Source organism: Scatophagus argus, chromosome 5, assembly GCF_020382885.2.
Source record: "Scatophagus argus isolate fScaArg1 chromosome 5, fScaArg1.pri, whole genome shotgun sequence".
Taxonomy (NCBI): Eukaryota; Metazoa; Chordata; class Actinopteri; family Scatophagidae; genus Scatophagus; species Scatophagus argus.
In genome coordinates this window covers 22910076-22935209 of record NC_058497.1, presented here as the reverse complement: position 1 = coordinate 22935209, position 25134 = coordinate 22910076, and the positions used below count along the sequence as shown (strand labels likewise).

The window sequence follows — 25134 nt, the reverse complement described above, 5'->3', positions numbered from 1 at the left end:
TAGCTTGTATGTATGCTATAACAGAGGCTGGTCTGTGTTGAGTTTCACATGTGGAGATGGTGAGTACATGAGCGGTTCTCTTGGTCCGGTTTGATTGTTCTGGAGGTGACAATACAACAGCTCAGTAGGAAGACAGCAGAGTTTTCCTTCCTCGAGCAGCGTTCCACAGATCTGTCAGCCTTATTTTGAAAGGCTGCAGTAGATAACTACTTCTTTGACACACTCAGAAATAGTCTGCCATCATTCAGGACGTGGAATAATACTGAATAATAGTTTCAACCTTCCCTCCTGTGTCTGCAGCACACTACAGTAACTACAGTGGCCTGATAATGAGCACCACCTAGTGGGCTGGGGAGGCAATGCTGCTGCCATATGGATAAATAATTTCTTTGTTTGAGGGTGTTTACAAAGGGAAGGAAGGAAAGACGTCCTTGGAATTTTTCTGGCAATCAGAAGTGGGCCTTATGTTACAAAAGGTTAGGAATCCCTTTTTATATTAGGCATTTAAAATACAAGTGGATATTTCACATCCAGGTCCATGTAATCGCTGAGTAAAGTGATGCTCAACAGCTTCTTGCTCAGTGCTGCCACCACTGGCCTACAGTAACCAGTTTTCTCATGGAGGTTTACATTTATTAGTCTTTCTGCTAAACTGCAATGTGTTCTTTATGTTTTCTATATGTTCGGTATTTTCTGCCAAATGGGGATCTGCCACTGTAACAGAAGACCTGGGATTATAAAACCTGTGGAGTTTGCACCGCATGCTAAAATATTTTCAGCCTTTTGCACTAAGCATAAATCATCAGACAGAATATATTTGAGAGCATTTTCACCCTGGCTCCATTTGCAATTGTAATAGCAGCTCTGCAGCATGTAGTTAGTCCTGGCCTGCATTTTTGAGTTAACCAAATACAGATGTGCTGAGTGCAGGCAGATTTCAAAGTCCAGCTCTGCTTCCACCCCCTTCTTTGATTGGTTGTGGAAATGGCTTAAGTCAGGGGAGGAAGATTTCTCCACCCAGCTGTTATTTAGGTGTCACAATTTCTCTTTTTTTGCTGTGTTTCCCTGCTTTCTGTACAAACACTGGCGAGATGGCCTCAGCACATGACAGAGCTGTACTTCAAGCTATATTCAACCCCACCACCCCCTTTGGAGACATCCCTGGCCTGAACCAAGAGGAGGAATTAATTGATGATGGTGAGCGTGTACTTCTGACTTGATGTTTCTCTACATATCATGTCACAGCTTTTTATGTTTATCATTTCACAGCATATTGAATTTATTTGAGCGCATTCCTGGACTAAAAAAAACCCCACAACATTTTAATCCAAGTTGATTTCTTGGTGACATTTCTGTGTTTTCCTTGCCATGGTACCTGTCAATTGAGTTTGAGTGCTTTTTCAACCTGTTTATCTCCCCCTGCCAGACAGTGGCTTTGACACAGAGTTGCTGAAGCAAGTGAAAGAGTTGGAGTTGCAGGGTGTCTCTGCAGCAGAGGCTGGGGATTTGCAAGCTGCACTTCAACTGTTCAGCCAGGCAATCCAGATCCTGCCTCAGCGAGCCTCAGCCTATAACAACCGGGCACAGGCCCTGCGGCTGCAGGGGAACACAGCAGGTACATGTCACAAATTCAGTAAGACACCTTTTCAGACACCGCAGTGTGCTGACATATCAGACTGTTGAGTCTGAGGCCAGCGTGACACCATATCAGACCTTAGTCTGTCTGTCAGTGTAACAATACAAGCTCTGAATTAGTCTTGTGTGTGTGTACTTTTACTTGCTGTCTCTGTCACAAACGCAACAGGGTCAGATGCACTGAATGTAAAGATTACAGGGGGTGTGGTATTTTAGTCATAACTTAAATATGTGAAAGTGTAATACGATAACAGATATAACAGATTATAATGGGAAAAGAAAAAAAATTCCCACACACACACCAAAGTATTGCGGAAAAGCCTTCCCAGAAGAGTGTAAGCTGTTAGAGCTGCAAACGTAGGCTGTCAGGTGGTCCAATACTTTTGTTGTCTTCCTCGTTTTTTATTTTTTTAATTATCAAACCTCTTTGCCACATGTGATTGTGGTGTTTGTATACTCCCTGGAAACCACATTGTCAATCGCAGAACGAACTCAGTACTGTAAAGTCTTTTCACTTGCATTGTCTGATACTAAAATTGGCGTTTCTTTTCATAGGTGCTGCTTTTCAATTTGTCTGTAACCTGGTGCCAGTTGTTGTTCATGCTGACTAACAAGATCTTCTGAATATTCCCACCAAAACACCTACATGCCTATTGAAAATAATTTGCAGAAAATCTGAAATGAACTGAGCGTAGGCTGAATCACTGCTGTATTACAGGGGAGCAAGATATATATTATAAAATACAGTATTCATCTGAAAATGTCATGGTTTTTACTGGAAAATAGTGCATGTATTGAGATTTCAGGAAAGCACCAGATGTATGATGATATTAGAGTGACTGTCAATACATCTTTTATAACATTACATATGCCACAGAACTAAGTGGAAAAATAATTCACTGCAAATTCTGCTGCATTACTCAGAGTGAATACTGCAGTAGACTGACTTTAAGCTGATACTGAGGGCCCTTTTTTGACAAAATAAACATTTACTTTCCAGACATGTGCATGCCTCACAGTGCTCTTGTCTCCTCTCAGGAGCCCTGGAGGACCTGGACCAAGCCATCTCTCTGAGTGGCGGCACTGGACGAACTGCTTGCCAGGGCCTGGTCCAAAGAGGCCTTTTACATAGGCTAGCATGCCGCGATGATGAGGCCAGAGCAGATTTTGAAAAAGCAGCTGCACTTGGAAGTGAATTTGCTCAACAGCAGGCTGTGCTTCTTAACCCGTATGCCGCCCTGTGCAACAAAATGCTGTCAGATGTGATCAACAAACTACGCAACCCCACGTCTGAGATGTAGAGGACAATTTGTTAATTTTACACCTTTTCTGTTTGTGGTTAATGAAACAACATTTTGAACTTTTAATACCCTTTTTTTATTCACTGACTTTGCAGTGCAGTAAAATAATTGAGGCCAATTGCAAGTTTATTAAACAGTATATAATGTTAGTTACACAGATATGTAACACTTCTTTCATGTGCACAACAAAGACATTTTAAATTTATTGTCAGTATTCTAATCATGGAGCATGCACTGATGTCTTTCATCAAATTTGACATGTAGGACATGATCTCAATGTTCAGCATTCAAACACTAAATCTCTACTTCAGCCTTTGTCCAGTAGATGTCAGTCTTGTCATGTTGAAAGCAGGCAACAGCAGCAAAATGGAAGTAATGCTTTTCACCACAACAATGAAATAAAATATAACAAACAACACTAATCAGCTCAGTATGCCAAACAAAGACAGATGATCTGATGTTATAGAATATGAGCACCCATCTCAAATACCAGACTGATCAATTTGTGACTTTAGTGTGACTTCAGGGATTATTGTTGAAGCTCCATCTCCTTTCAATAAACACAACATAAATCCACGTTGATGCATTTTATCTTCTTACAAATCTAAAATGTTTTGAGGAGGCATTACAAGAAAACAGAGGATGAATTTGCAAATTTGCATGTACTGTATCCATCCACTGGCCTTCAGCACACAGTTTCTGTTGTGTTTCTGAGGAGAAACTGCTGTAGAGGGTTAATCCACTTCACAGATTTGTGGGTGCATACATCTCACATCTGAGTGATTCTAAACATGGCATCGTTCTTGCTGTGGTCCGCCCACTGAGCTCAGGGACCATGAGCATTGTGTTCTGTGCTTTACTTCTGCATACTTGTCTCTGACCTCTCCCAGGCAGACTAAAGCCACCGGCTCAGTGTGCTCATCTCTCTGGTAGAAGGTGCAGGTTTTCAGGTGGTCTGACATAGAAGGAGTGTTGAAGCTCCATCTGTCCACTGAGGAAAACAGAGAGCTGAACTCCCAAACCTGTAAAACACAAACAAAGCTGAAGTAGGTGTAGGAGTCTCCTGTCATCTGCTGCTGGCATCTATCAACTGTACTGCAGCTATGGCCATGAGGATACATTTGTGTTCTAATATCCATGGAATCTAGATCACAGAGTGTTTTTATCATATGTCAGGGCACAATGTTATTTTTGTGTCTATCATTACAAATTTATACAAATTATGCCCTTCATTTATGAGCAAATTCCTCAGCTGTCGCCGCAGTCTTATCAACGCCTTGTTTCCACGAATGATCACATATCTGACTTGTTATGGTAGCACTGTGTTTACTGGCAGCGAGACCTCAGGCCATTCCACATTACTGATATCATCGCCATGCTCTTTGTCCCATGATCACTGCAGTACAGAGATAGACAATGTAAAAATACACACTTGTATATTTGCATTAGCCAGCAGAGAGGTTATCTCCGCTTGGTTTGTTTGTTGGTTGGTTTGTTTTCATGTGGTATTTAAGGTTTGCAACCAAAATGATACGTGCAATTATCAACCTGAAGAAATCCTGTACATTGGATTAGCTGTAAATGGCCATAGCTCAGTGGTGATCAGTCTGAACCACTTAACTTTTCGTTCTTACAGCGATCATAATTTAAGAAAGGATTTAGATAATCTCCAAAAACCAAGGCAGCTGGTGGCTTCTGCAAGGATCAGACTGCTAGACCACAGGGCGTCCCTATGGCCTAAAGGTCTAAGCCATCAGGTCTAAAGGTCTGGCTTGGTAGTCTAATGTAAACACAGCATCCCTGGACTGGATCCAGCTGTTGTGCATGAGCCTTCCTCACCCCGATTCCTCATGAATGTCTCCACTGCAAACCAGTAAGGAAACAAATCACAGCAGCGATTACTCAGTTAGGACTGGTTGTCTATAACCATTTTATTTCAGATCTGTTTTTGTTAACAGTGCAACAAAATCAGCATGTCACTACACTAAACACTAAATCATATCTTAGCTCAGCTGCCCGGTTACTAGACCACTGCTTGGACACACATGCCAGCAAAGCAAACACAATTTCCTTTTTCCAAACACCTCTACATGGTGCCTGACCCCACAAGCAGCTGGTCTCTGATAAGGACACAGAAAGGTGTAGCAAATCTCCAGTGGCTGCTTCAGTGGGAACCTACGAACTGTTCCAAAACATGACAGAGATTCAGTTTGTAATATTCATAGAGAGGACGATGGAGAGTCTGCAGATTGTTTACAACGCAGCAGCTGTCATGCGGTATGAATGACTAACATTTTCTGATGGCAGTTAACGGAGTGGTGTCAGATACTGAAGGGGAACTGCTACAGAGGTTTGATATTGTGTTTACTTTCCCTTCACTGTGTACAAAGTTGAGATAAAAAAAAAATCTGTAAAATAATGGAATAATATAATAAACCCACTGCAGTACAGTTAACAGAAATAAAGAGATTAGTCGAAAATAATAAATTTAACTTACTGAAACAAAAAAATGTAAAAAATCTGAAAGATACTTGCTTTCTTTGGACATTTCCAGGAGCTTCCACCGTGGGAGTATGTCTTTTTCTCCCACTTGAGGGACACCATCCCTCTCTCCTGTAGTAATGTGGCACACACCTCTCTCATCAGATGGGAGACCTGGGACAGCTGAGATAATGTAAAACTGTCAAGGTAACAAGCAATGTGCTGAAGGATCTCCAAGGGCAGGCTGCTCAGGGGATCCAGATTACATTCAGCATTTCGCTGCAGGCTGAAGGTTTTCTTGCCTTCGCAGAGAGATGAAGGGACATCTGGCTGGAGGACAAAGGCACTGACATCTTGGCTGAATTTGATCGTAGCCCTGTGATCTGCGGGGCGAAACCTCGTCTGGGTGAAAGTGCAGCCGAGGTATGCTAAGGGGCAGCGCTGCTGGAACCAGCCGCATAGAGAGGCCTGTATGTCAGAGTGCACATTCCTGAAATGAGAGCGGTATTCATCACGGCGAAAGAAGTGGCCACACATGTAGCTGAAAGCTGAACTTGTTCTGTTATGTCTTCTGGTGACAGATTCCGCTTCGACATGCACATAAAGACAACGAGGTTTATCTGCGATGATATCAGCAAGCGAAGCATCTGCTTTAAACGGAGCAGAGGCAAAGTTGTATGTTTGTGTGCCTATATCCACATAAAGGCCGTCTATCCCCTGGCTCTCTGAGATGAAATGCCCTTTAAGTTCCTTTTCCAGTGAGCACAGTAGTGTGGCGTTAACCTCGTCACTCTTTGGAAGATCCTCAACCGACTTGCCCAAATCTGCAGTGTCAACACTCCGGTTTATGGTCATGGCCTTTTGTGCGGGGTCCTTCAGATGATGGCGCTTTGCTCGATAGCTGGTAGGAATGTTGAATGTTCGGACACTTTTAACTTCAATAGGCTCCAGATTCCCATAAACAAAATCCTTCTCTCTTGGAGTGCAAGCAGCAAGTTGACCAAAGTTAATCAGCATCGCTCCATTGTGCACCAGATACATGTTATATTCGGCAATGTTGACTTCTTTGCCTAACCTCTCAAGGACCCCATCTTGCCACGGTGCGAGGCCAGTTGCACCATTCAAGCTTGGAGCGGCAGCAGCAGCATTCTCCTGGCTCAGGTGTGAGTCTTTTTTTTCTCCCTGACAGCTTGATGATTCTTGCTCTTCCTTCTCCTTTCTTTTTTCCTCTGTCTTATTCATGTTTTTGACGGTTTGCTTGCATCCGTCCATTTCCTTACTGAATATTTTCTCCCAGGAACTGTAGTTCTCAATACTATCTACATCCCTGCACTTTGCCAAAGCCTCCCTCTCCTCTTGACTCAATTCTTTTCCCCCCATCCCTGTGCATCCATTTTCTGTGGATTTATCACAAAGTAAAGAACAGGTTGCTTCCTCTGCAGGACTGTTGATCCCAGCAGAAATATTGTGAGGGGCAGGATCCTCCGCCATCAACTCAGGAAAAATGTTCTTCATTTTGATGGACTGAAACAGCAGATCTTGGTCCTTGAAAGCCACGGCAACATCAAGGTTTACCTCATTTTGAGGGTTTTCTGAAACATTTTTGTAGAAGGTCAGATCAGCTTCTGAGACTGGCCAGCGGTTCCACTCCTGAGAGCAGCAGACCACGCTGGCAGGACAGACCTCCAGGTGTTTGGCCAGCCTGTGGCGCAGCATGATGAGAGGACAGCCATAGCTGACATTGAGGCAGGGGACCATCTCATTGGGACAGAGAAGCTGGTGCTCCTCTTGCTTGCACATGTGGAGGATGGCACCACAGTTCTTATGACACTTGATGACCATGCATGAGACAGAAATCTGCACCGGGACTTGACAGTGAATGCTGAAACACTTGTCACAGTGCTCATGATGGCCCACAGGCATCTTTCTGCTCTTCACCTTTAAAGGGAAATGACACAGCAACAGAACAGTGGGCAACATTACCAGGTCCATGCAGAGGCTAATTAAAGCTATAAAAATAGTTTCAAGCAACGTCAGAATCATATTTTATTATAAATCTTAAATGCTTATGCCAAAAACTGAAAAAATGACAGTATTTACCATTGCGGCTTAAGCATACAATGATCATCTGAGGAGGGGTTCAAGCCAGAAGCACTGTTAGAAAACACAGAAAAAGTTTTATAATTTACAGTTTTTATAGCTTTATATTGTGTGTGTTCTGACATACAGATTTTAAATACATGCTTAATCCGTGTAAATACTATTCCAGATATTAAATTTAAATATAGATTAACAACTTATAAATAAAGTAAGAAAATTCAGACAGTATAAATTTGTGTGAAAGGTAGAATTACAAATTCAGCTCAACAAGATTTTCTAAAAAAGAAATTTACAATTTAGTAAAAAGTGAAAGTTAACAAAATGCAGCAATAACAACAACACTTCTCACCCTTTGTTCCTCTGAGCCTGTCACCTTATGTTTGCTGGCACCTCTGAATAACCTCTGCACTGTGTCTGGAAATTATAAATGGACACAACAGAGGGGCAGACAGGCCAGTGGGACGGGGCACCATTGTCCCACAGCCATTGAGAGGGAAGGTCAAGTTACAGCCCCCAGCACTGCTTCACTGTGACAGGTTGGTGATAATAGCAGACAATCCAACTTCTCAACAGTTTAACTACCGCACACTCAAAAACAACAACGTCTTAGCGTGTGCAATACACTGTCTGCCTGTGCATACACTATGCTGTCGCTGCCTTCCACAATTACAGCAACATTTATTCAGAATAAATTGGAAATAATTAACTTTTGAAATATGACACATCTGATTTTATCTGATAAAAACATTAAATGATCACCCACAAGTAATTATATGAAGGAGCTTATTCCCTCAAACATACGCACCGGTAGTGCTGTGCTGTAGGCTTGTTTGTCTTGACCCACGTCCACCACTAGATGTCAGTCACACAATTTTGAAAACTCAAGCAAAGTTTCCTCAGCAGCTGTTCCTGCTGTCATATAAAATTCATAACTTGGATTAAAATCTTTGTGGTTACAATATATCAAAAAGGTGGTCTTAAACACAGACTCATTTAAATTCATCTCAAGCCTGTGAAGTTGATTATATCCCAGTGAGAAATTGAGGCTGTTTTAGGATCCATGTGTTTTTTTTTATTTATATATTTTTTAAGAGAATTAGCTTGAGGGAAACTTATCATCATCGAGTGATGTTTTGTTCAATATAAGAGCTAATTTTTTCTCAAAAAAAGGAATATTCATGGAGCAGGCCCAAATAGCTGCCTCCTTCAATTAAATCACAATTCAGTGGTGTCATAACAAAAAAAGGTCTTTGCTGCTCTGCAACAGCAATGTGATGGTACACACACTCAGCAGCTCAGTGTTTGTTGACTCCTACAATATATGAATGTTATAATTTCAAACTGAAAATTCAGTTCACACCTGTCACTCTGCTGTTTTTCATTCATGCCATCTCTTTTCTTCACTTGCAGAAATACTGTGATGTGCAACAAAATGGGGCATTGATCCAGTCTAACCAGCTTTAACTAATTACATTCATTTACATTAAAGCTGGCTGAACTATCATCCCATCCATTCCCCCACATCACCCCACAAACACCTGACGATTTGCATCTGGGAGCCTTCATGTAACCTTTTTTTTTCACCTGGCACAGATTACAACGAACAGTTTATCAGAAGCAGCTGCTTTACCCTCTATAGGCTCTGCAATCAGCTTGCATTTCACCAGGAGAGAGACAAAGAGAGAAAGAGTTTGTGTAGAAATACATAGTTTGCTATTTCAGCATGTTGTTGAGTTGTTGCTTTTAGATCAGTCCAACACAGGTTTAAAAATCCATTAAAGCAGGTAAAGGAACAATAAACTAGTTAAATATAACTGCTGTCAAATGAAACAAACTTTTTAATAATGTAAAAATAATGTAATTTGAAAGTTTAAATTTATTTGAGAAAAAAAAAAATAAATAAATAAAAGCAACCATTTGCAGTTAGATGTTAGGGTTATTTGCTGCAATGTTGCCAGGCAACAAATGGAGCCTCCAAGTTAACCCCTTGGGTGAAACAGCAGTTTCTTTTCGATAATATGAAGATAATATGAGTCAATAACCTTTGGAGGTATTGACAGGTTGACTGTGTCACCTTTGGACATGCTAGCAGTTAAACTAAGCTAGCCAGCTTCTGGTGGTAAACTTAATATCTAACGGACAGGAAACTGATCTTCTCATGTACTTCAGAAAGGGAATAAACATATTCCCCAACACGCTGACCTTTTCCTTCAATGTTTAAGTGCAAGCGAACATGCATGAAAGGACAGTAATGTCATTTAAAAATGAATTTAAAAAGATATCGTTGACTGAAGTTTGATTTTATTGTGTTTCAGTTTTTCAGGTTCCAAATGTATATAATATAATTGTAAAATGACTTATTCTTAAACATTCAGAGATGATTCATTAGGGAAGAGTCCTCGTCAAGTTTCACCAGCACACTGTAACACGACGTTGAACAGAGCGCAGGAGTCTCAAGTAATAAAATTTTCCTGGACGCTCAGCTTGAGTTCTTATGCAACCTGGCAGTTAAAAAGGAGGATAATTACAGCTTGTCCATTTTCTGTAGAATGAGTTTGAGCAATTTTGAGGCTATGGGTTAATGATTCATGCAAGCACCATGTCATTTAACTCTAATTTAAAGTTCTGAGATGTAACTGGACAGCTTTAGATGGCAGAGGGAAAAAAAAGTTTAACTTGATTAACATTCAAGCCATTCAAATGCTGCCAGCAGACAGCAGGACTGATGAAAGCATCACTGGTTCAAATTTCATATTGAAGGTTTGCCTTCTTCTATCAGCACACCAAGTACAGTGCATGCTTATATGGTCTACAGAGCTCCCTATAAATCTTACCCAATTTTTATTCCCACTTTTTACTATTCCTCTTAAAGATTGCCCCAGTTTGGGGATTTTCAACTAGTTTATTACCTGGCAAAACATATTAATAAAGCTGAACTGTTGGCATGACATAGATAAACATGCACTGCTGCTGAAGACTCTGGAAACCATGCTGGTACTGTGTTTATTACCTCAGCCCAGCAGAGGCCCTTAAATAATCTGCAGACTGCTATGGAAATGTATAATGAAAATGCACCAACTCAAAGCTGAGCTCATTAGAGTTTGAACTTTAAGGCTGAGAAAGCAAAGACTGCATGCCTAGAACTGATTACATACTTTGGGAAGCTCACATGAAACATATGAATCCAATTAAAACATGAATAGGCTTTTAATTTTTTTTTCGAGTGGCATGATGATATTGTTCTTTAAGAGATAAGTCTTGTTAGTCATTCGAGGATTAGATCACAACATTATTTGTGTTGTTGATGTGAGCTGATATGAAACACACATAAATTCAATTAAAACATGAACAGACTCAATCTTATTTCAAGTGCCCTGATGATAGTTTACTTTGATACAAGCCTTGACAATCACTCAAGGATTCCACAATCATATGCTTATTCATCATTGTGTACAAGTGCACCATATGAGAGCTTCAGTGATGTGAAATTCATGTTTTCAAACAGATTCAATTTCACATATGAAATACATGAAAACGTGTATCATAAACATTTATCTTCAGGTAAAACATGCTGTTTTTTCCATGTTCTCCTTTTTTCTAGTTACTCGTTCTTCTCAGAACCTACCTGGGAATGTATGAGATGTGGCAATGCTTTTTTCTTAACACTGAGTTTGAAAAAGGTCTACTCCACTCATTAAAACTGTAAACCATCTCATCTTAAGGCACTAAAGTCTCTTTAACCTGACAAAGCAAATTACTCACTGCTGTGGGATACATTTAATAGTATGTGCCTTTGGGTGTATATTATCCTACAAGCTCCTTCTGGACGACATACTGTAGCATATGGTCAGCCAAAAATAGGAGAAAATGTAGACACCCAACTTCACAACTAGTTTTCACTTTCTCATTATTCAGACCCCCCACCCCTCCCTTCTCATTTAATTAAGAGGATGTCATATACTTTAAATCCCTCTGCAGTTCAGCTCTCCAGCCTCTTGTTGGACCTGACTGAGTAAAAACGAGATGAGTTGCCAACCCTGACCAAAGAGCACGCAAATGTTTATGGGCGTACCATTTTAGCTTCCAGCCTTTCTGCACCCAATGTTCTGCTTTTAATTACAAAGACTAATTAAAATTACCTTGTGATGAAGTCTGTGTAGGTTCCCCCCCCAAGGGCAGTGTACTTTGTGTCATTTTGTATCATTAATGGAGAATATGCTGAAGAATGACAAAATCTCAGAAGATTGTAAATGAGATATTTCACTCCACTTGTTTTTATAATGTCAGGGGCTAATGACTACTAAGAGAAGGAGGACACAGTGTGGGGTACGTTTGCAGCACCAAGTCATTTCATACCCAATACACAGCCATTATAAATGACGGATCATCTAAAATTCATGAAAGTTGTAAAAAAGCTTGTTGTAGACAAGTTAAATAATAAAGTGCACTGAAGCCATTTATCAGCCCTGTATTGTCCCTGCAGGAGGAACCTGTATACACATAAAGTGTATACCGTGATGTCCACCGAGAGTTGCCTGGTTGCATGTGAGTGTGTGTATGTGGGTTTTTGTGGTCTGTAATGATGTCTTTCTGGGTTTTGCAGCACAAAAGCCTGCAGAGCATACAGTCTGTACTGGACTGGATCTACTGGTCCCACGGAAAAGTAAAAAAGACCAATTCTGTCAGAATTGAACTAGTGGAGGAACAAGATGAGTTGTCAAAACTTTGTGGTTGCATCTTAAATTGTTTTGTATAAATTAAATCACAAGAATCTTAAATTGAGGAGCTGTGTAAGAGGGCCTGTCAGATTTAGATGAGTGTAAGACTCGTCCTGTTTACCAGCACTAAGGACTGTTCCCACTGCATGACATAAATCTTATGGAACAGAGATGCAAAAATGTGCCCGCAGTGACAACTTTACCCAGACAAACATCTCCTGAACTTTAGTCTGCATGTGAGAGTATCTTTACACAAATCATTTTTCATTTATTTTCTCTCAGTTCCTGTGATACATAATCTTATCTGGGATGTAAAGAAAAAAAATAAACTCTGTAGCACTGTCATACAATGCACATTGATGAAGATAATTTCCTTTCATGTGGTGGAGCTAAAATAGTCTCTGTGTGTTTCTGCTGTTGTGGGGCTGAGTGATAAGGAGCAGACACTGATAAGAGACCTCAGCAGAACCACAGGATGTCAATCCTACTGCTAACCTTGTGCTTCCCAAACAAGTTTAGTAATTCACATAGAGAGGTGTGTGTGTGTGTGTGTGTGTTTGCTCACATATACAGTACATGTTTTGATGTTATCGTATTGGAAGCATAAATGATATATGTTGCGTTTACATCATTTTCATGCTGCTGCCTGCTGTGACTGTTGTGCTATATATGTAGTGATTATGCATATGCATTGTGTTGTGAGGGTTTTTTGTTACTGTGTCTCCCACCTCCAACTCCACAGCATAACACATTACAAAAAAGACTATAACAGCACAAACTGTGGTTTGGTTTGGAAATTTTTACTATAAATTGAGTACATCTTGTACATGTAAAAGAACCCCAACAGAAACCCTGATTGTAGTATTCAGTATATGCAGTATATCTTATGGGGCCCTGGCAGCTCAGTGCACAACAACTCACAAAATGCATGCAAATAGACAGAAAACAAGTAAATTAAGAATACACTCTCACTGATTGTACAACACATTTTCAAAAAGCTGCAGATAAACGAAACACAACCAAACAGAGGAAAAGGAAACAGGGAATACAGAAGTGATTCAGACATCAATAGAAACTGTTTCCAGGGGGCATTAAAAAGTGATGAACATGACTGAGACATGCTTCTTGTCCCACCTTTAAAAAACACACTTTTTGGCTCATTTTCCCACACCGTCTATGGTTAGCTGAACTCAGCAGCTTCTTGAGTCACCAACAATGGTAACAACAAGTACGTCACACTTTTTAGTGTCTCAGGGCCACCGTAGTCTTATGGAAATGGGTTGTATATACTGTGTTATATTTTATAAGGTATTTAGAGTACCCTATATGCCTCCTTTACAATCGAAACACTAAGAACAGATGGATAAAGAAGTAAGCAGGGACAGATGGATGGATTGAAAATGACTTCCTTAAAAACCTATAATGGATGACTAACGGTATTGATTCAGTCTAATTACAAATACAGGACTAGCTCCACTGGAGCTCCACTAAATTAGAAAAGGTGATGGACAGCAACAGCCTGTAGCAGCAAAGAAGTACTTTATCTTTATCTGTCTGTATTCACACGCAGCCTACAAGCCAAGCATTAAAACTTACTCAGCATGTCAATCCAGAAAAATTCCACTGAGGTGATTAGATGGTGAGCTTTCTGCTTGCTTAATAAATTAAATTTTGACCTATAAAATATTTGCAGATTGTGTATCACGGGGAGTTCTGCAAATTCTGTATGGGAAGTCAAAAGATCTTTGGCATACAGACTTTTCCTTTTCAACTCAGAAAGTCCAAAGTCAGGATATTTTCAACACAGCCACATGGATCACGAATGTATGAAATTCCCTGCTGTGTTGTTCTCCAATTACTTCCACTGATGTTTACCCCTGAATTGGCCCAGACTCTCACAGCATGCCCTCTTGGTCTCAGTCTCACACAACTGCTGCCTGCAGCACCTCTCCAAACGGGGGCGTGACTCAGCTACACAACTCCGGGGGAACTGCCACTCTCATGCTCCATTAGCCCCCACATCCCCGGTGGATGAAGAAAAATGTATTCACTACTGGGATGCGGCTGCCATAGACATCTAAATAGCAACCATTCGTCCTTTCTGCTGCGTCCTCGGCGCTTCAGATGACCTCATGACTGGAAGTGTGCTCATGGTTAAATCAGTGGAGGGGAAAGTAAGTTTATAATCACAGCATGTGAAGATCAGGAGGTTGACAGTGATTGCTTTACCCTGAAATTGTGCTGAAAGATGAAGTGTGGGCTATTTCATGCAAATATAAGTGGCTAAAAAGGTGCACCAGCTCTACGGCGTATCAAGCTGATTTTTACAACCAAAGCACCACACTGACTTTCAGACGAGGTTTTCGAGGATTTTCTGCGGGATGTCGTATGATGGCATTAGGAATCGGTGTCTATGTAGATGTAGAAGTAGTCACGTAAAGCGGGTGGATTTGCCATGGCTAAATCCAGAGGGAAATCATGGAGTTGTCTTTGTCAGACAGCCAACCCTGTAGCTCTAAATGGGATGAATCACAGAGCAAATGCTCAGGTCACTGCTGCAGTATTGATTACCAATGGAAGATGTCTGATTCTCTTTCTCAAGTCTCACTCTTTTGCCCCACCACACACACTCAGACACACACAGGCACACAACTGAATTATACTTTGCTCCTGGTTTGAACTCATTTGATTGTTGGAAATTTTATGCACAAGCTGTGAAGGTTATCCAGTCAACAGTATGCAGTGTACATGGTGACAGCTTCTAAACCCATTTCCAGTCTACAGTGGTGTGTTTGCAACGGGCATTTGTTGAACATACAGTATCATTCATTGGGCAGACATTAAATTTGAAAGCTTGGTGGGGTGTTTATTGAAGTCCTGACCCAGTCCTTCGCTCATTAAATTGATTCATGGATTCAATAAATGGGGCACAGGCGGCAGGTGTGCATGTCGGTGTGCGCACGAGGCTCACGAGCATCCATCACTCTGATCAGGTATCTTCAGCTGCTCCTCCATGCAGCACTCTCACAAGACCCCTGCAGATGTTGCTGGCTTAGAGCCCAGCCTAACCCAAGGCTAGATTGTATGCAGAAGCTTATACATGCACACACGTGTTAGCATGTGTGTGCATGTGTTGAGACTTATAGGTTGCCATAACGATGCAAAAAACTCACAAAAATGCATAAGCATCCTCACACACTGAAAGCTTCAGTTTCATCATAGTAACTGTGTGCCTTTTAGGCTAAATGCCAAATGAGGTTAAACTGTCTCCTGGAAAGAGATCATTCATGTTCCACTGAACATTAAGAGCCGGATCCAAAGGCTCACAACTAAAAATAGATGCTGCGATTCAAGACATTTTCAGACTGATGCCAGTGAGTTTTTGATGTTTGGCAAAGCTATCAAAGGCTAGTTCACATCCCGTATCTGTGAACAACAAGCAGCCTGAAGTCAAATGCCATCCGATGAAATTACAGCATCCATGGCCAGTTTAACTGCTTTTCCAAAAAAAAAAAAAAAATGAAACGTTTTTATTTCAGTGACAGACCAAAGTTGATACTTTGTTTTCTCATTTTAATGTTGCAATGTTCTAATTTAACTTAGAACCATGCTGGAGGAAAATACTGGCATCGCAATATAAAGTACTGTTTTAGACCTTTATGTAATATCATTAGAGAGGACATGGCCTGAAAACGTTCAGTGAGGAATTAAATGACCTGCAGCCCCTTCAACATTTCCCTTTTCTGATTGACCAGTGAAAGCACTCTATGAAACTTGGTTTTTGCTTATTAGCTTTCAAAAACGTAAACCATTTGCTGTAGGATTCTTTTCAGCTGAGGTTCAATCAAATTCCAGAATTGATATAAGATTTAATATCAGAATCAGAATCAGAATCAGAATTCAGCTTTATTTGCCAAGTATGTGTGACCATACAAGGAATTTGACTCCGGATTTTTCTCTGTCCTGTGCACCATACAAAATACAAAAGAGCAATAATAATAATAAAAGAAGAATAAATATTTACAAGAAAAAAAAAATATATATATATATATATATACATGTAGTGCAAACAGTGGAATGAGGTAGTGCAATCAGTGTGATGGTTCACACAATGGCAGGTGGTTTATGGGGAGATCAGGGAGACAGCCTGGGGGAAGAAACTGTTTTTGTGTCTGGTGGTCTTGGCATACAGAGCTCTGTAACGCCTACCAGAGGGAAGCAGATCAAACAGTTTGTGTGCAGGGTGTGAGGGGTCTGCAGTGATGCTTCCTGCCCGTTTTTTGACCCTGGACTGGTATAAGTCCTGGATGGAGGGCAGGTCGGCCCCGATGATTTTTTCTGCAGACCTGATTGTCCGTTGCAGTCTGTTTCTGTCCTGTTTGGTGGCCGATCCAAACCAGACAGTGATGGAAGTGCAGAGAACAGACTGGACGATGGAGGTGTAGAAGATGGTCAGCAGCTCCTGAGGCAGGTTGAACTTTTTCAGCTGTCGCAGAAAATACAACCTCTGCTGGGCCTTTTTTCTGATTAGGTCTACGTGGGACTTCCACTTGAGATCCCGGGCGATTGTAGTTCCCAGGAACTTAAAGGAGTCCACAGTAGACACTGTGTTGTTGAGAATGGTAAGAGGAGGTACGGTGGGTGGGTTCTTCCTAAAGTCCACTGTCATCTCCACAGTCTTGAGCGGGTTAAGCTCCAGGTTGTTCTGACCACACCAGAGGACCAGCTGGTCTACTTCACGTCTGTAGGCAGCCTCATCACCATCCTTGATGAGGCCGACTACAGTTGTGTCGTCCGCAAACTTAAGTAGTTTTACGGACGGGTCCCCTGAGGAGCAGTCGTTAGTGTATAGGGAGAAGAGCAGCGGGGAAAGAACACACCCCTGGGGGGCGCCAGTACTGATGGAATATGTTATGCTGTGGTAAGATTTGTGCTGGTAAACAGGATGAGCCTTATTAACATCCAAGTCATCCAAGTTGTGTTCCAGTCCCTGCAGAAACGGATTACTTGAATGGACACGAAGACACCATTTTCAGTGCTGCCAACGCATTTTAATGTCCCCGAACCTCTGAGATCTGACTGTGGCAACTGAAAGCCAAATCAAGGCCAGCATTATCTCACATAGCACCATCCCTCCATTCAGACAGACTGAGAGAAAAACAGTGGCACTAAATAAAAAAATTAATAAATAAATAGAAGGATGTTAGTGCTTCAACTTAGTGTTTTGTTATTAATTTGAAGCTAGAAAGAGAATACTGCAGAAGAGTAGTTCCAATACAATTTACTCCCTCCTTTTTAACAAAAAAAAAGGGTCAAGGATACCAGTTAGAGCCATTGATCAAAAAAGCAGCTTTTTATTTCCAAACAGCTAAATCAGTTCACCATTTCAGACCTCCCAGGTGGCTGCAGATTATCTGCAGTGGCATGGTGATTGCTGTTTCTCCTATTCCACAATCCATTGGCGAGGTGGCTGGCGTTCTTTACTCGCTGTACCTCTGTGGTGTTTACAGTTCAGCTTGTGCTGATGGCTTGTGGGATTGTCTCAAGAACAGCTTTTGTGTCACCTATAAGCTTCAGACCTCAAACAAAGGGAATGAAAGATTCACTCGATGCTTCTCATCTCTGTTGTCCCAAGTACAAAGGAGCATGGAAACACTTTAAGATCTCAAAAGTGAAGTTTATTTACAGCATCAAAGAGGAAAGAGGTTTCCTTTAATGGATGATGGAAATTGGTTTATGAGTCACTGTATGTTGGACCACTGTAGCTCACAATCTCTTCTTAGCAGTGATTTGTTAATCATATGCAAGGTGGGCAGCCTATGGAAGAGCCCCCCTGCCCCCACACCACCAACCAAGTCACACATGTATGCTTCCCAAAGGACACTGTTACAGCACGCCTTGACCACAACCGTGACATTTCAGATTCTGCAATTTTATCCAGCTATCTCCCCTCACCCACTTTTTATAAATATGAGTCAAAGTAGTGAGTAAATGCATGTTTAAATTTAATGACTGAGTTTATTCAGGTGGGGTTTAGGTTCTCCATAGCCTCTACTTGGACTGCAGGATTGTCAGTAAAAACTGTATCTGTGATCATGCCACCCTGGTGTATTTCCTTCCGGGGTGGCTTAGTCTCGGGGTGTATTTTCAGCACAGATACTACTGTGTGATCACAGAGATCATATAGTGGGAATATTACAGGAATACCACAGACATGTGTCTCTCTACATGTTGCTACATGCCACTGTGATCATGGAGGTGACACAACTCTACAGACTCTACACAGACTGCAATATCATACAGAAGTCAGTATTTAAAGAAACTAACAGAAGGCTGGGACTGCGAGGGAAAAGGAGCAATTACAAATCTGTCTGCTAGTTAAGCAACATTGACAGCACCATGGATTTGCTGATACACAGTCGAGGTCGTGGCCATAGATTTGAATGTGCACCAACCTCAGTCTGATAAAGGATCAATGAGTCAAGCAGATAAGACAAACGCATTCAGCCAAACAAACCCTCGGCCCCTGCACTCTCTTTTCTACTAGGGGCTGGAGAGGAGGGAGTTAGCAGGTTAACAAGGGGGATGCATTTTAGGTTTTTCTCTAACAAGGATGATGAACCCCCCCCTCCCCACATTGTCCCTCAAATTGCCTGCTGGCACTCTGCCACAGGCTCACTAAGGTGCTTCAGAATGACCGCAGACAGGAAATCCCACTGGGGTCCTCATGAGCCTCCTAAACACCTACTGGAATCGAAGCTTTAGGCATGAAACCACAATTAAAGGCAAGAGCACTTTCCCTGATGTTCTTTGAGCATAACATCTTTTTCCCCTCCTCTGTGCATGTCCATGCTGGTGCTCCATGGCCAAAAGTTGGCATAGAGTTGCCGCTGAGAGAGTTGTGTGCACTCAGCATAACTGGCTCTTTTTACTGCTAGTTAGAGCTAAGGATCCATGTCGTGCTGCTCAATGTCCCCACATGCAACTTCATTGCTGACTCTCTGCACATCTGAACAGCAAACATGATGAAACATCTGTCAGTTTTTTCTTTTCTTTCTTTTTTTTGGGGGGGGGGCTTCATAAATGCCAAATCAGGTAAGGTGAACAGGAATATTTTTTAGACTGAAATTATGAAGTTAGCTCCCATTCAAATTGTCAGTGGGAAAGAACATTTCTCAAGAGCATCCTCACATATAATGTAAAATATATCTACGATATATAACTAAAAATAAAATCATTTGTTTTCTATGTGTGTTGTTGATAGACACGGTTGTCCCACACAGAGAAAAAGGAAACATGAGATTCTCCTCTCTGGAGAAAAAATATCTGATGGTGAAACTTTGGCTCAGAAAATGAAAAATGTCTGTGATGGAGCAGCATGAGTCCAAGAAAGGAGAAACCAGAACACGTCAACAGAGTTTCATCCTGAGTTTTAACATGCTCACACTCCTGGTGAGGCTCTGAAACAGACTCAGGGAAAGCAGCAGCTTCGACTTGACTGGATTTCCAGGTAGCCTTGAAGCTTACAGGGACTCATCTGTTCATGCAGGGCTAGTGCAGTCACTCTGCCCCAAAGAAGTGGTGGCATTTCTCCACTGACACGCTGGTAGTATTTTAGATCCGTTCTAGCTCAGCCTATATATGAACATAACTCCCAGCTTGCTTTAAAGAGCAACACATACATGCTCCACATGCATTTACATCATTTTCCTAGTAAGAGGTTTCCAGCTCCCACCACTGAGGCTCTGTGGTCACAAGTCTTGTACCTGCTGAATTCTCTGTGGTGCATGAAAAACATTGTAGGCCCTCATCATTGGAGGCTTTGTTGTTACTAACACGCTAGCCTCCCTGGAAATTCTCTACATTCATTAAAGTTTCACTTTGTTTTGCTGGCATAGTGCTGTTTGCTGCACCTCAGTGCAGCAGCTGCTCCTGTTTTCCTGCTCATCTAATCACAGGCTGACTTTGAACACCTTGGGCAGCAGGTGAAAACATTTAATGGGTAACCAGGCCTTCAAGCTGACCTCAGCCCCTAAAACCTGGTTTTCAATGTTGAGCGATTGTTCAGACCGGCAGGAATTTTTGAAATTGCACTGCACAGCAAGAACTTTAAAAGCACAACCATATTTGATGGTGAACAGGAACATGGCTGTCGAAAGCATACTTATGGGTACTTAATGATATTTTAATTTTTATCTACAGTCCCAAACATTAAGACAAAAAAGACATGGAATATGTAAATGTAATCCTGAAAGTCTTTCTTTTTTAATGATGTATACTTGAAGGAATATACACAAGCAGCACAAAATGAATCATAAACAGCACATAAATGATGAAATTTCTTCTATTTGACCAACAGAACGTAATATGTTTATGTCATATTGTGAAGAAAATAATGTTTTCACCTCTGAGTGAAACCGAGTTTAACTATTTTGGGTATCTGAATAAAGCATTTGTCAGTTGAGTCCACGTCATCTGATGACTATATGAACATATTTTAATTAATTGCAGCAAATAAATATTCATACTTTGATGTTTTCAGCTGTTTCTTCATATAAATGAAATAAATATTAGAGTGTATAAAGTAAAATGAACACTGCTTGTGATTCATAAACCTTTTTCATTCATACATCACATTTTTAACAGTATGTTTTATTCAGCAGAGCTCACGAAGAGTAATCGATGAGCATGAACATGGTTTCTTAAGTTTATTAATATTTATGTGCTGCTGCATATTCTGTTATTCACAATAATTATGTCACAGGCAGAAGAGAGAGAGAAATGCATCTGTGATGTACGACTGTTTGATTTGATGAAATTAGACAAATAAGATTTCTCATTAGAAACTTATTATCTTCAAGATGAGTTTGGTGAATATAGAACATGTGATGAGTTGTTTCAAAATTTAAGACTTTGATATGAAAAAAGTGTAGGGGAATGAAAATTTATATTCAAAGATGATTCAGACCTCATATTTAGAAAAATGAAAATGCAAAACTCGACTGCACTGATGTGCATACATATATGATCAAAGGTGGTCAGTGTAGAAATTAAAATTAGATTTATTTGACTGAGAGGCAGAGGGAACTGAAAATCAAGCTGAGATATGCAGTTTGACTGTTTTAGCGTTTAAATTCAGAAAAATGGCATGATTAAAACATTATCTTTCTTGGCTTTCTCTACTGAAGAATGAGAGGAACCTTTACAACCCTGTTAAATTGGAACATTTGATCTGGAAAACCTTGACTCAGAGACTGAGGAGCAGCTGTTGTTAATCACATTAGGGTCCAATATTGTGATTGTTCGCCTGTTTGGAATTTGTCTTTGAATTTGCTCATTAAATGTCATTGTTGCAAAATTGTTGTTTGCTAAAGATCATCAGTGTGTCTTTGGCCATCATTTGGTATTTGATAACAACATCATGAAAACTGAACAGGGTCCTTTTTGAAATTGGTGTGTACAAAGGTTGCCCTCTGTCTTAAATGCCTCATTCCTCATCCCAGTAACTGTAACATAAATGTCTGGGTGACCATTACTGTTATTGATGGCCTTGATGGGGGTCATTATACATGCTGTGGGCAGCATATGCTCTTCCAGTGCTCTTGAAAGTCCTGCAGGGTTTAAAGAACTCCTGGAAGGGCATGTCTCTAGACCCCAGTATTTACACCAAACCAATTATGTGCCTCTGTTTTCATTTTGTTTTCATTTTTCAGTTGATAAATCTAAATGGTGCTTTTCTCATTATGAAGGTGTGAAATCGACTCGACTGAACTGTGCAAGAAGAGGCTACGGGATATCAATAGAATTACCAAGCGACAGAGAATGGAGAAATGTGTCATAAACAGTATAGTAAAATTGAACTATTATTAATACATATTATACATGTGAAGCTGTGATATTGTATGTTACAACTGAGCAAACATTTCACCATTTTAAATATCTAGCTTCACAACTCCTTTTAAAAAACACTCTAACACCACCATTAGATTTGTGCAATGTCTCAGCTTGTGGATGGATTGCGGTCCCCACAGCATGGCTTGGATCACCAAGTCTGGCTTGGATGATCATTCAGCTATCAGGTCAAATTTTGAATTTGCCCAGTGCTTTATGACTAAATACCTGCAAAACTAATAACTATCTCACCAGCCTCAGCTGTGCATTGTGATTGTGCTAATTAGCAACTTATCATCTAATTCTTGATCTAGATCTTCTGTTCAAAACTGGCTCAGTATTGTTCATGGAAATGTAGCCCATTGAAAGGTTTGAAAAGGTTTCCAACAAAATTTTAAAATTAAATTAAAAATAAATCTTGTCTCTTGACTAATGGACTAATTTCTTCCAAATGTCTGAGATCTTACAGAAAAACAAGAGCTACAGAAAACTCCTTTGCACAGATAATATCATCATTACTAGACATCAAAACAGAACACATTTCACTGGGGGCGAAATCTATATCATAAAAAATGCCTTCTGCACTCCGATTTTGTTAAAATGTGGAAGCAACAATAATTCATGAAAGCTGTCAGTCATTTCTGGATAATGTTGCTGTGCCTGCTTTCACGGTTGCTGATTTTCAAACACTTGTTCCATTGGAGAAAAAGACATTGCAATTTCAAGCTACATTTATCGCCAGCGACTTAAAAAAGCTGTGATGTTGTCATGAGTGATCGCTGTTTAAGCAGGGATTTGCTGACGCGCCTCAAGCATCTGTTTCTCTCTTCTTTCTGAGCAATATCCCCACTTTTGATTGAGACGTCAGAGGTAAGCAATCCGCTGCTGACTAATGGACGGCGCTGGAGTGAAGATTTGGAGGGGTTTTTCAATCTGAAGTCCAATAGGGAAAAGGATAAGGCAAGCATGGTCCAAAAGTTTTGTGGTAATGTGCTTTCCCTTAACTGTGCGAGCCACATGCAGCTGTTTAGTATACATTTATTCATAGGCCTCCTCACAAAAACATAGGCTTTATGGAAAAAAACCCCAACATTTTGGGAGGATTTAATTCGCTTTTTCTTTAAACTTTAGAACAGCAGCTCAGCTTTCTTTGTTTTTCCTTTCAGTTTCAATTGTAACATACAATCCTGATTTTTCTCAGAAGTGCATAAATGGACTAAATGGAATAAAAATTATTTTCAATTTACCAAAATTGAAAACACACAAGAATGTGGATGTAGGACATGGATTACATCAATACATAAGATACAAGGACATGCTTATATGTGGAACTTCAGTCAGAAATTTTGGGACAGTCTTTATAGAATCATTTCAGCTTCAGCACCTCAGACTTTGATATTCATATATTCATCCGACAGCACCTTTAAAAGAAACAAGATAAAAAATATAACCCACAAGAAAAGTCAAATCACAAAGGTCAAGCCAGCTCTTTACTATAGTGCTGGTTGTGCCGACGCTCACTCTTCCTAATGCCACAGAGCTCGGACAGCTGATCACGGTTGAGCATTGTGCGAAACTTTAAGCAACTGAGAATAATCCAGCCCATTGGTTCTGGCAAGGGGACCTTTTCAAGGTGTTAAAGTTCATTCAAAAAAACAGGAGAGATACAGGAGAATTGTGACCCTGGGAGCCAGGAGACCAGGAGAGGCCAATGAAAAACGGGATTCTCCATGGAAAGTTGGGAGAGTTGACAAATATGAGATGGGCTAATGCAGCTACAGCGACAGTTTCTGCAGTTTGGCTGACCAAATCCAGTAGCAACATAATGAAGCAGTACAGAGTTGCAGAATAGTCAGAATGGCTACAGCACTTCTAAGAACAGCTTGCTGTTAAAGGTACACTATGGACTGACCACCAGTATTTTTTCTCCTGCTTACACATATGGAAGCATCTACATGCACGCAAGTATGTAAGAAAGGCCGATACAAATTCATACTGATATTTTTGGTCAATTCCACAATGTAGCAGCAGTGCACCAGCTAGAGAAGAAGAAGATTGCTAGCAAGTACACATGGATGTAAACAAAGCAGGCATTTGTTTTGCCAGTGTTTTATGAGGAAGTAAACACATTCAAGAGTTTTGATAAGTCTTAAGAACACTCACAGTGTCTTTTCGTGAGTAAGAGTGGATGGAAAAAGAAAAGGAAACCTTCCGATATACAAACAAGGTATGAGGTGTCACGGAGGTAACAAATTACCGCATTGTGTTACGGTTGATTGGTGCAGGAAGAATGTCAGCCGAGACCCCATCAGGCCCTGAGGCTTTTCTGTGCTGCAAGCTTCTATACGCATTCACTTCTGCAATGAATGTTGGCTTCCTCGCCATCCCAGTATGTAGAAGACAATGTATTAAAAGGTGTCGAAAGTAACGCCCACGTGGGCCTACAGCTCTCTGCTGCTGGGTCAGTCAGTTCACCTCTTCAGCTGCCTCCAGTGTCCAGCTTCAGATGGTGATTTGGGAAGGTGTGAGGACCTTAAGGTTTGTCTGTAAGAAACATTGCATCAACTCCATGGTGCGCAGTGCAAGCTCAAGGCAGGTCAGTTTTGGTGGTATAATAAAAATGGTTTATCATAAAGATTACAAGGAGTGAAATATACTACTAGATGAATTGTAATGACATTATAGATTGATTTCTTTCAAATTTTCATCAGGACTTCTTGAATGTTGTGGACATATCTGGAGAAGGTCTAGTTGTTATGCTGCTATACTTATACTGCTAAGCTAATGAAGCAAATTTGTAGGTCTTTCCCTTTCTCCTTTAGAGGTGTGCATATAAATCCAGTCACATGAAGTCGCTGTGCTGATATTGTTTTACACAACGTTCTAGAGAATAAATTCCCACAGCTGGCAGCAGTAGTTGTCCTTGTCTCATTCCTCATTATCCACAAACACAACGCAGCACAATGGACAGCGTTTGTAGCAAAATGGGGGTGTTAGGCCAGACATAA

The 25134-nt window shown here is 40.7% G+C and overlaps 2 protein-coding genes across 2 annotated transcripts; one reads left to right on the top strand and one right to left on the bottom strand.

Moving 5' to 3' along the window:
* Window positions 1–1013: 1013 nt before the first annotated feature.
* On the top strand, window positions 1014–3512 carry ttc36 (tetratricopeptide repeat domain 36). Its single transcript, XM_046389765.1, has 3 exons — window positions 1014–1197; window positions 1427–1615; window positions 2674–3512. Exons 1-3 carry the CDS (start codon window positions 1092–1094, stop codon window positions 2934–2936), a joined length of 558 nt encoding a protein of 185 aa, XP_046245721.1. The 5' UTR covers window positions 1014–1091; the 3' UTR covers window positions 2937–3512.
* LOC124059608 (F-box only protein 40) lies at window positions 2994–7502 on the bottom strand. The gene is made up of 2 exons (XM_046389764.1): window positions 5472–7502; window positions 2994–3958 (listed from the first exon to the last, which is right to left on the bottom strand). The coding sequence occupies exons 1-2, from the start codon at window positions 7458–7460 to the stop codon at window positions 3722–3724; spliced, it is 2226 nt and encodes a 741-aa protein (XP_046245720.1). The 5' UTR covers window positions 7461–7502; the 3' UTR covers window positions 2994–3721.
* Window positions 7503–25134: the final 17632 nt, after the last annotated feature.